Genomic DNA, 12,422 nt, shown 5'->3' on the forward strand with positions numbered 1-12,422 from the left:
CATCTCAATACACCTCCCCGCTTGAGCTTCAAAAATATGCCACCGGTCTCTACAGGAAGCTCTGGTTACTGAAAGATTAGATTCCTTCTCTTCTTCGTTGATGGGATCTTTTCATTATCATTAATTTTCTTGTTGTGACTTTCCTTTTCGCCCATATCTCTCGGGCAAGTTTGTTTTTCTTGTTCATCTTCCGACAAACGCTCTTTTAGGCCAGCACCATACTGGAGATAGGCCTATCGCCAGTGGCGGCGTCGAGGCCGGGGAATGCTGTGGCTGCACGAGCACCCACTTTGACTTGTGTGCACGGATTCATAGGTTCCTAACACTTCTGACGCCCCCGAATTCACTTCTGCAATAGCCGAATAATACGGGAGGAAAATTGGTCTCTCCCGTAAAATGCGGGAGGATCCGAAGGAACTGCACAATAAATTTCCCCTAACGACAAATCGTTCCGGATCCGTGACTGTCTGAGGGGCCCGACTAAAATCCTGGGCAAACGGCCAAGCAATTCACAGGGAGTCCTTAACAGTCTACCCACTGGTTTAACCATGGCCCTCACATCCTTTAGCAAGGCCCCCAGGCCAATAGTTCTCAACCTTTTCAAGTTTTATTTTGGCCCGGTTTTATTCATTTTTGTGGGTCGAAGGCCCGGTCAAACTCACGACCAACGGAAAATGAATGAGGAAAAATGCTAATCACTCGCGGGCCGGTATGAATGATATCAGGACCCGGCGGTTGAGAAACACTGCCTTAGGCTGGGCTCTTTAGCGGGCCTTTCTGTGCTGAAATTATAGCATGAAAAAATAAAAAAAATGATGGTAATTATCCCGGGACCCGGGTCTGGAGCCCTGTCAGCCCCACCCTTGTGAGGGCTATGGGTTTAACTTGGTTATTGTAACTTTATTATTGGTTTATTGTAACTTTCTGCGACTGCTTAATCACGCTCTTACTTAGGGGTGCCCGTATGACCCGTATTTGTGATTTGCAGTAGGGCTTAATTTTTATATTCTGGGAAATTTTTCTCACCTTTGGCATCATTTTTGGCAATCTCCCGCTCTTTTCCTGTGGTTTTTCCAGGGTAAAAGCTGAATTACATGCGATATTTGACGATATGTAGTTGTTGTCCCTATTCTGTGTAATCAAATATGGTCAGATCGTTTATGAGTTCCTGAAGAAAACGTTGTCATGACAACAACAGACGCGGAAAATATGATGATTATACGTTTAAATGTTTTCATTAGAGGTTCCCTGTTTTCAGGAATCTTCCGATTCGTAGAAGATGTGCGTTGAATGCGAATTTTAAAAAATGCCTTTCAATATCGGCAAGCCTCTGATCCAGCCAAAATTATTCACGAGGGCCCCTCCTCTAACAGAGTCGATTTACGATCTCATTCCACCGGAAGAAGACAAGCCTGAAAAGCCACCGAGGTGAGTGACGTCAGTTTTTGTTTGTCTGACCACATTTATATCTTAGGGCATTGTCGTGTTAACGCATGGGCCCCAGGGGCCTCACAAAAATTAGTTGAAATTTTCGAGAGTAAGCATGCAAATTTGTCATTGATGGCTGCAGAGAAATCATTTGGGCCCGGGGACCCATGATGCTCTTAAGACCGACCTGCCTTGGATACCTGTCTACGACCATGGCCCCCACATCCTGGAGTAGGGCCCCTAGGCCGGGATCTTTTGCGGGGCCGACGACCATACTTTCACGGGCCTCTTTATGATGAATTTATAGCGTGAAAAAGCAAAAAAATTCTGAATATTGTCCCGGGCCCCAGGGCTGGAGCCTTGTCAGCCCACCCCTTGTGGGGACCATGTCTACGACCCAGTGCCGTCTCATGAGCATCATAGGCCCCAGATACATATTTACGGGGGGGGGGGGGGAGGACTTAGCGGGATATAGCCCAGATGCCCAGATCGACAAGTTCAGAGGGGGGGGGGCATATTTGAGGAGTGAGTGGTCAAAAAAATTATTCTTCGTGCACAAGTGCCCCACAGCTGACCTTGCATAGCAATTAAGATCAATCGTATGCCGTCAAAACGGCATGATGCCTTATATCAGAGACCTTCAATCCACGGCCCGTGGGTCAAATGTAGCTCTTCGAGCTTTTTTACTGTGTGGGTCCGCCGACCATTTTTAGAAACCAGCTACTGTACACAGGAGAACTATTGAAATATTCGTTAAAGAGCGCTGGCATCTGGAATTGCTGTATTTAGAACTGCGAGATACTTTCCAGATTCAACAGTAATGCTGTGCATTTGATACATCAAAAGGGCCGTCATAACGAAGTCAAGGGCCGCTGAGCAAACACACTTTTTGAGGGCTGTGATTTCATATAAGTTAATCAGCGTTTCTCAACCTATGGGCCACGACGATGGCATAGGTGGTCCACAGGCAGACAGGTAAATACTCGTATGGGTTCAAACAGAAATTATACCTTCATACCCATCTAGGATAATGCAGGAAATTGCTATCCTTAATACGGGATATATCACTAAATTTCGCCAAAAATAATTGCAATTTATTGGTTTGAATGCAATTTGCTAATTAGTGCCAAAATTGCTGAAGCGTGTGGGAAATAAAGGGCCGCAACAAATCGCTATATACAAAAATGTATTTCACCGGAAAAAAATACGCAAACGATCTGATGACCATATTTCTCATTGTATAAAAATCTTAAATAATAATCCGTAAAATACGGGACATCGCCATTATCATCAGAAACATTACCAGAAGTGGGTGCAATTACCCCAATCGTAATTAAAATTCAAAAAAATAAATGGGAGACACTTGTGAGATATAATGTGAGAATACTCATAATTTCTCCATAATTATCATGATGCACTGGTTCATATTATAAAAACGCTGTGTGCTTGTGTGTTCATGATATTAGTAAATATTGCAAATTCAAATAAGTATAATTGAAAAAAAAAAAAAACGGGACAAATATATATTTAAAAAAAATTGAAACAACGAAAATTACAGGAATGCCCCGTAATACGGGACGCAAGTTGTCCGTCCAATTATTTCAGTTATTTTGCCGGTCTTTGTTTTCAGAAAGATTGAGAAACACTGGTTAACATGTTTCGAGAGGCCAAATTCGGCATCTTTAAGGTACATAAACTGAAGAGCCAAAAAAAAAAACTGGTACAGGCATGCGTATGCAAATAAAGAGATATGGAACCAATCTGAGTACGGCGCTGAGGTCGGCAACGCCTATATAACACAACAAGTGTCTGGTATAGTTGTTAGATCGGTTATTGCTACTACAATGGCAGGTTATAGAGATTTAAGTGAGTTTGAACGTGGTGTTATAGTCGGCGCACGAGAGATGGGACATAGCATCTCCGAGGTAGCGATGAAATTCGGATTTTCACGAGTGTACCGTGAATATCGGGAATCCAGTAAAAAATTAAATCTATGACATCGCTGCGGCCGGAAAAAGATCATGTAAGAACGGGACTGACGAGAATCTTTAAACGTGACAGACGTGCAACCCTTCCGCAAATTGCTGCAGATTTCAATGCTGGGCCATCAACAAGTGTCAGCGTGCGAACCATTCAACGAAACATCATCGATATGGGCTTTCGGAGCCGAAGGCCCACTCGTGTACCCTTGATGACTGCACGACACAAAGCTTTACGCCTCGCCTGGGCCCGACAACACCGACATTGGCCTGTTGAGGACTGGAAACACGTTGCCTGGTCTGACGAGTCTCGGTTCCAATTGCTTCGAGCTGATGGACGTGTACGGGTATGGAGATCACCTCATGAATCCATGGACCCTACATGTCAACAGGGGACTGTTCAAGCTGGTGGAGGCTCTGTGATGGTATGGGGCGAGTGCAGTTGGCGTGATATGGGACCCCTGATACGTCTAGATACGACTCTGACAGGTGACAGGTACGTAAGCATCCTGTCTGATCACCTGCACCCATTCATGTCCATTGTGCATTCCGACGGACTTGGACAATTTCAGCAGGGCAATGCGACACCCCACACGTCCAGAATTTCTACAAAGTGGCTCCAGGAACACTCTTCTGACTTCAGACACTTCCGCTGGCCACCAAAATCCCCAGACATGAACATTATTGAACATTACTGAAAGAAGTACAGCAATTGCAGAACTACTAATGGAAATAATTTCGGAATTGCCTAGAACAAGAAATTTCAGAATCGTCAAGAGTAATTCTACAATTGTTAAGAGCAGCGCCGTCTTAAGGCATGGGCCCCACCCGGACGCGGCCCGAGGGCCTCAAGATAAGAGGGGCCTCACAAAATTAGATCTGGTTGAAATTTTCGAGAATTTGCCTTGTAATGGCCTCAGAAAAATTACTTGGCCCGGGGGTCCATGGTGCTCTTAAGACGGCCCTGGTTAAGAGTAATTCCAGAATTATCAGGAGTAATTCTCCCACCTTCCTCGACCCTTCCCAGTCTGGATCCGCGGCTGTTCAGAAGTATGCATCCGAAATTTTGAGCTTCGGTTTCGCTTCATGACCTAATATCGTTGTGGCTTTTGCTTTTATTGCATTTTTCCAGGTACAAGTCCGTCTACAATGAATCGATCAGGAACTTTTACGAGTCTCAGAAAAAGGCGCACAAGACCATGGGTTACTACAGGTTCCCGTTGCCGGATCCGGAGAAATACCTGAAGAAGCACACCAGGGACCATAAATTCCACGATGACGTCACCAAAAAATATCAGGAGTTGAAGCAGCCGAAGAGTTAGTATATATCAATATATCATACTCTTAAAATGCCCCTAAGCGGGCTCGTATTTTGCCCGTAGGCCTACTCTTAATTTGTTTCTTAATTCTGTCCGTGCAGCGATTCCATCCAAAGCGCCGGTCTCCACGTTAAAAAAGTCTCACCCCAGAGAGCAACGGGCCTACAACAATACAGTTTCTCAATCATTACACTTTACTCGCAGTTAGAAAAAACTGATGGCAGATGGAAGCACTACACGCAACACGTATTACACAGAAGCAAACTTCACGTCAGGTTCACTACACGCACACACACACACATTCCAACATGCTCTGGAATTGTACCACGGGACGCTTAAGCGATCTGTAAATGTGCCGCTCAGTTCATTTTTTACAAAATTAGGTTTGAGGGAGGGCAGGCCGCATCAGATAACCCCCCAGGGACATATTTGGTCCGCGGGCCAAGGGCCTTCATACGATTTATCATTACATGGCTTGGAGGGTGGGTCGCTATGAATTTATTAAAGAGAAATTTTGAGTTCATAGCCTTCAAATAACATTGAAATTAACAGAAATCGATTATAATAACATATAAAGGTATTTTCACCCGAAATTTCAATTAACAAAATTGCCCCCCACCCCGTGTACGTCTCCGATCCCACCCTGACCCCAGGATTCAGAGGGGCAGAGCTGATGATGACATTTTGCTGACTGGGGGGGGGGGGAGGAGGGGGTCAGAGTTTTGCTGACAAGGGTAGGGAGGGGGGTAAAAAAAATTTCTAAAAATTTGCTTACTTAATACTTGAATGGCCCCAAATGTGATAATTTGATTTTTGAATAATCACCAATCCTCTCCGTAGGTTTGATGAATTAATCACTTAGGCCGTGATTACACTATAAAAGTATTTTAAAAGTTCTTTTATAAAATTTGAAAAATTCAACCAATAAGATTATCGGTTGCATTTGATCGAATGTAACCTATGCGCTTTATTGGTTGGATTTTTCAAGTTTTATAAAAGTGCTTTCATCAAACATTCATAGTGTAATACCGGCCTTAGGCTGGAATTACACTATAAAAGTTTGACAAAAATTATTTTATAAAACTTGACGAAAGAAACCTGTTGCAGCATTATCTGTTGTATTTGTTCGAATGTAACCGATAATTTTATTGGTTGCATTTTCCAAGTTTCATAAAAGAACGTTTATCAAACTTTTATAGTGTAATCCCGGCTTCACTGGCGATTATGCTATATATGCTATGTAGTACATTTTATGAATACTAAGAGCATTATCCTTTATACGGGAAGATGATTATACATAATTCTCCCAGCGTACCTGGTTAATTTGATTAATAATTTAAATACCCTGGTGCAGGGCAGGAACTACAGTGAGGCCAGTGGGAGGGGCAACTGCCCCGGGAGGCAAAATTCAGGGGGGGGGGGTGGCAAAATCATGTTTGCCCTAGGGGCGGCAAGACAACACAAAAATCCTAGTTACGGTCTTGCCCTCGTGTAATTAATTGATGAATTAACGTAATAGTATTACGTATGACGTAATAGTGATCTTAGCCAATGAGTGCAACCCCATGTTAAAATCCCCTGTATAGGATGGAATAACGTTTCCGGGAATGATGACAATTTATTGTCTCGAAAAAACAATGGCGTTTTTTGGACATTCATCTGTAAGAAAACTGTTCGTTTGTAGTTAATTTTATTTTTCGTGGGCGTAGTTTTCCCAGACAGAGAAGAAGAGAAAAAGCAAACGAAGAAGCCACCGGTGCCGAGGCACAGCGAACGGCCGGTCATGCCCAACACCAGCAGCGCCACCAAAGACTTCATCAAGGAGAACATCCGCGACGCGTCCAGGAAAGTTCCCAAGAAACCCGAACCCAAACTGGTGGATTCACAGAAAGGCAACTCCATACTGCTGGAGTTTTCTGGCTTGGTGCCGAAATTCTGCACGAAAAAGGTATATCAAGTGACCATATCTCCTCTAGAAAAATTACGGGAAATTACCCTAGATTACGGGACATTGGCGATGCCACTGAAAACAGTGCGGTTTACGGGAATTTCACCCCTGACATTTCGCCTGCCCTGACCATTTGAGTGACTAAGTGTGTGACCGGATGGGTGAAAAAGTGAGTGGGTGAGTGACCACATGAGTTACCAAGGGAGTGACTGTATCAGTGTCATCTTAACTCATGGGCCCACCCGGGGACCTTAAGAGAAGAGGGGCCTCAAAAAAACTGGAAGTAGTTGAATTTTTCGGGAATTTGCCAGGTAAAAAAAGGGCTTCAGAAAAATCATTTGGCCCTGGACTGTACCAGTGATCAAGTTGGTGACCGTATGAGTGACCAAGTGCGTGAGCATATCGTCACACACATACGCTTACTTGATCATCCCCCCCACCCCCCATATGGTCATTCACTCAACCATACAGTCACTCACACTCAAATGCTAAGCGATTTAGCTAACAATTGGCGATTTCGTGTATTTTTCTCGATGAAATGTTGCTTTTTTTTTTCGGTTATTACTATTTTTATTATTCGTTACTATATCTTGTGATTATGCGCGTGAGTTTGCAGGAATATGGAGTGACGCCGAAGTATTTGGTGATGCGACAGAAAGACATGGACTATTCCAGGCAAAAGTACGAGGAATTCGTCAAGGAGCAGATCGAAAAAGACGCCCCGAAACAGATCACGGACGAAGAGAGAGACGAGCTTGTCGCTGTAAGCACCTTTTATCCTATTATATTGTCAGCCACCCCGATATAACGTTAATCCCACCCACTTATAACATCGTTTTTGAAGGTTGCAGAAAAATCTGCATCCAATCCAATCTGAAGATTAAGGATTCTTATGAAGAAAAAAAAATAGTTTGTTTATGAAGTCGATTGTATTCGTCGCCTTGGGTGACGTTATACCGAGTTCTGTATCACCATACAGCAAGGGTTCCCAACGCTATGATGAATCCGGGGGGGGGGGGGTGTCAAATATCCTACTCATTTCTAGGAATATGGAAGCTTCCTAGACATTTCGAGAGAGAATGAAAAATTTAGTGGGCGGGGTGTAAAAGATTATACTCGTTTCTCCTACGCATTGTCTCCTACCTGGGATATATACAGTAGTGAGGGCCGTCTTGTTAATAGGTTCTGTCAGGGCGATGACGTCAGCTCGTACCGACTCCGATGTACACCAGCTGCAGCAGATGCGCCTGGGGCAGGGGCGTCGGAAGTGTTTCGAACCTGTGGGTGCCCGTCTTGAGATTCATGTAGGAAATTTCGATTTTGAATCAATTCTGTGGGTGCTCGAACCCGCTCTACAAACTTCCGTGGGTGCTCGAGCACCCACAGCACCCCCGGCTCCGACGCCACTGGCCTGGGGTGCCATTTGCTGAAGCTAAGAGAGGCTACTAATGGAAGCACGGAAAAACCAGCTCCGTCTTAAGGCATGGGCCCACCCGAGCACTGTCCGGGGGGGGGGGGGCCCTCATAAGAATGATATCTGGTTGAAATTTTCGAGAATTTGCCTGGTAGGGACTCAGAAAAATAACTTGGCCCGGGGGGGGGGCATGATGCTCTTAATGCGGCCCTGGGGAAAAACTGATATTTTCTGAATTTTATGCCGAGATTAAATCTACGCTACTCAGAGAGGCGCATTAATGGTTTTGCCGACAGCGGGGCCACACGAATTTTGCCGCCCTTCTCTAGTCTAATTTTCTTGACTACTCTTTTCTTCGGATTCACCACGCAGTCTTGTATTCTACCGTGACGTCAGATCGAATATCATCCGTCTGTTGTGTGTTTGCAGAAGCTGAAGAAGAACTGGGAAGAAGCGCTGCACGACTACCTGTGCCTGCCGATGGTGGTAGAAACGCCGAGCAGGAAGCTCATGAAAGAGCGCGTCGAGGAGAGGCTCAAAGCGCTCGAGAGAGACATCAACCTCTTGCAGAAGCACAAGCACATCTACGTATTGGAGTGATTTATCGAGACGATATATTTTACGCACATTTAGGTTCCTTTTGTTTTCCTACTAATTTTGGGGGATATCATGCTCTTATATGGCGTTTGCACGAGTTTATTCATGGACACATAAAAACAGTATTGATAACAAAGGATTTTCATTCGATTGGCTTGATGCTTGCTCCTTGAGATACTAGTCTGATTTATCCGCCATCTTTGTGACGTCAGTATTATCGCTATAGCACAGCGGTTCTCAACCATTTTTAAATTATTCATCAAAGTTACTGATTTATATTTACTATTTAAAAATATTTATAAGTATTTTTTAAATTTTACTGTTTCTTTTAAAAATTTCCTCGAGCGGCCGCGGAACCCCTGGAGAATGCACAAGGAGCCCCAAGGGCTCCGCGGAACACTGGTTGAGAACCGCTGCTATAGCATATCCCCAACGAGACATGGAGCAGCGGCAAAACTGTTTGCTCAAAGATAGAGGAAGGCCATTCTAATGTGTAGGCGCCTTAAATTGATCGCGATGATCGGAGGGCCACAGGCACCTCCTAAATTTTGGAGGATTTTTTAATTGGTTATGAAATTATTTCTTTCTTCACACTTCTCTGAATGCTCATTAAGGAGACCGGGGCTTGGCATGCGTGGAGCAAAAGTCGACATAAAGCTTCTCTTTTCTACCGATGTGGGCATAGAGTGTAGGGACGTCGGAAGTGTTTCAGTGTTTCGAATCTGTCGGTGCTCTTGTTTTTGAGTTTCACGTAGGTCATACATGCTGCTCTGTCCCGCGGGCCAAATGTGGCCCTCGGAGTCGTCTGATGCGGCCTGTGGCAAATAACCAAACCATTCAGGTGGCCTATGGAATGTTATCAGATCACTCAAGTGGCACATTTCCGCAAGGCCGTAGCGGGTGGAGGGGATTAGGGGGGGTCTGGTCGTCCTCGAAATGCGAGAAAATGGCCGAAAAGATGGACAAATCTATTATTCAATTACTTTGGTCCTTCCCCCCTCCCCCACAACGAAATTTCTGGCTACGGGCCAGCATTTCCAGATTACTTCATACCCCACCGTTGCCACAATGGTGGTCGGCTGAAGTTGGTTTTCTGTGGTTCCCAACTTCAAGGCACAAATGCGAGCCGATCTCCCCGTTAAAAGTCTTGCCGCAGAGAGCAACAGGCCTACACACACACACACAACGGCATATTATTCAATCATTACACTTCCCGCATAGTTAGAAAAATGGATGGCAGCACTACACATAACAAGTATTACACAGAAACAAACTTCATGGAAGGTTCACTACACGTACACATTCCAATATGTATCAATTCGTTAGAAGTTCCACAGAGGAACATGGACGAAGTGCATGTCTGTGGCTCAGTAGCAGTGTTTAGCGGCCGGGCTGAAACTAGATTCTTTTGCCAGCCGGGGTAAGCGCGCATTTTGTCGTTCCTGTGTAATGTAGGAGCAGTTAAAGGGTGAATTCGGCACTCTCCTTCCACCCCCCCCCCTTCTAGTGCAGCGTCGAGGGTAGCAATTTGACCCGCCTGCTCTTTCCTAGTTGCGGCCCTGGCTACCGGCACATTTAAGCTGCCAACGGCACATATCCAGATCGCTTAAGCCAGTGTTTCTCAACCGCCGGGCCGTGGCCCAGTACCGGGCCCTAACACTAGTCATATCGGCCGTGATTGATTCGCAGTTTCATTTTCCCATTAATTTCTCGTTAGTTGTGTGTATGACCGGGCCTTTCACTTACGCAAAAGAGATTTAGCGGGCCGCGGGTTCCCAAAGGTTGAGAACCACTGGCTTAAGCGATCACAAACAAATTTCCTAATCAGTTGAGCGATCCGCGGTACACCTCAAGTTCACTTAATCACCCCACCGTCGCCATAGTGGTGGTCGGTTCCCAACTTCGAGCCGATCTCCCCATTAAAAAGTCTCGCCACAGACAGCAACAGGCCTACAACGATTAATTATTCAATCATTACACTTCACTCATAGTTAGAAAAACTGGTGGCAGATGGCAGCACTACACATAACAAGCATTACACAGAAACAAACTTTACGTCAGGTTTCACTACACGTACACACACATTCCCGCATGTACCAATTCGTTAGAGGTTCCGCAAAGGAATATGGACGAGGTACATGTGTGGTTTAGTAGTAGTTCACTTAATCGGCTCGTGGCACGTTCCCCAGATCACCCGAGTGGCTCACGGGACTCTTTGAGATCACTTAAGTGGCACACGGCACACGCATTTTAATGACTCTTGGCATATTTCCAGATCATTCGAGTCACTCCAAAGCGCATTACCAGATCACTCGAATTGCCCACGGCTAATTTCCAGATAACTCAAGTGGCCCGCATTCTCCGAAAGGTTAAGCAACCTTTGATGTAAGAAATTTTTACTTCTGATTCAATGTGGATGGGGGGGGGGGGGGTTGTGCTCGGGCCCGTTTCACAAATTTCCGCCTGTGGGTGCTGCTAGAGCACAAACCGCACCCACGGCTTCCGACGCCACTGACCGAGTGCTAGTATCGTCAGTCAAACCACCTGGAGGGTGTTGCATCATCTATTGTAGTTTCAGTGTGATGAGAGCTTCCAGAGAGGATAAGGACAGCACAATTTTGCCGAGATTTCCTCCTGCCAGGAAAAAAGTTTTTTTTTTCTGTGAAGCTCACACTAATATGTCGAGGCGTTCTCAACAGTTTTGATGGGGGGAGTGGCCAATAACGTTTATGACGTAAAACTATCATCAGCATCACTTTGAGGGCACAGGATGATCCCCCCCATGAAAATCAATGTTAAAATAGCCGATCTTATTGTAGGAATGCGGAAATTTAGTATATCACGTGATCCGAAAAGTCTCATTCAAATGACTGAAATGCTGCACAAAACGTATATGGAAATAGTTGAGGCAGCCCTACTGAAGTGACACTACTCTGACCTATTTCATCGAAACTTGGTATATATACGTTATTTGGACCATGGGAAAAAGATAACTGCTATGAAAAAGCTCTACCTTTTTCACCTGATGGTAAAAAATTTAACTATTTTTTTATTGAATTTTTCTTGTCCCCATGTGTTTCCTATATCCGACGTATACCTACTTTCATCAGAATGGGCGCTACATACAAAAGTGCACATTTATGGTTTTGCCACCCTTCTCCCGTTCTAGTCTAATTTTCTTGACTTCTCTTCCCTCGATTTCGACAGCCTCCGCTTTAACCCCTTGGTCTCCTCCTGTTCCCCCTCCCACAAGTACACCCGTGTCTCTGAAGCCATTCTTTCAGTCACTCATACGCTTGCACACTCTCTAGGTCACTCTTTTGATTGTTCAATGACACGGTTAGTAGCTGGGTCACTCTTTTGATGATTTACACTTTTACACATGCACTAGGTCACTCTTTTGTCCATTCACATGTTTGTACGCAACTCTAGGTCACTATTTTGGTCGTTCACAAGCTTGCACAACGCTCTAGGTCGTTCCTTTTGGTCATTGATATGCTTGCAAAACTCTCTAGGTCACTCACTGACCTAACCCCTAGCCGTCTGGGCAGAGGTGGATTTATTTTGAGGGTTTACACAAATATATTTTACCACTCTTCTCCCATTTCACAAATTTTCTTGACCAATCATTCCCCGAATTTGCCGCCATTGTAAATACACCACGCTGGCCAAAACCAATCCAACTGATATCTCATTGATTATGGTATCAAAAGCCGAAGACAAGAGGTTCAAAAGGG

The 12,422-nt window shown here is 44.8% G+C and overlaps 1 protein-coding gene across 1 annotated transcript; it reads left to right on the forward strand.

Annotated features, from left to right (window-relative positions):
- The first annotated feature begins 1,306 nt into the window (after positions 1-1,306).
- Positions 1,307-8,688, forward strand: LOC149088000 (enkurin-like). Its single transcript, XM_089251432.1, has 5 exons — positions 1,307-1,428; positions 4,540-4,724; positions 6,436-6,674; positions 7,291-7,437; positions 8,518-8,688. Exons 1-5 carry the CDS (start codon positions 1,307-1,309, stop codon positions 8,686-8,688), a joined length of 864 nt encoding a protein of 287 aa, XP_089107558.1.
- Positions 8,689-12,422: the final 3,734 nt, after the last annotated feature.

This window comes from Pholcus phalangioides, unplaced genomic scaffold (genome assembly GCF_987345545.1).
Source record: "Pholcus phalangioides strain wild (caught in Gottingen) unplaced genomic scaffold, Ppha-v1.0 ptg000003l_1, whole genome shotgun sequence".
NCBI classification, from domain to species: Eukaryota; Metazoa; Arthropoda; class Arachnida; order Araneae; family Pholcidae; genus Pholcus; species Pholcus phalangioides.

What these genes read in the sequence shown, in the direction of transcription:
- LOC149088000 (XM_089251432.1), top strand. Translation starts at nt 1,307, where the DNA reads ATGCCTTTCAATATCGGCAAGCCTCTGATCCAGCCAAAATTATTCACG. An exon ending in CGAAATTCTGCACGAAAAAG is followed by an intron (nt 6,675 to 7,290) that starts GTATATCAAGTG and finishes GTGAGTTTGCAG; the next exon opens with GAATATGGAGTGACGCCGAA. An exon ending in AGAGAGACGAGCTTGTCGCT is followed by an intron (nt 7,438 to 8,517) that starts GTAAGCACCTTT and finishes GTGTGTTTGCAG; the next exon opens with AAGCTGAAGAAGAACTGGGA.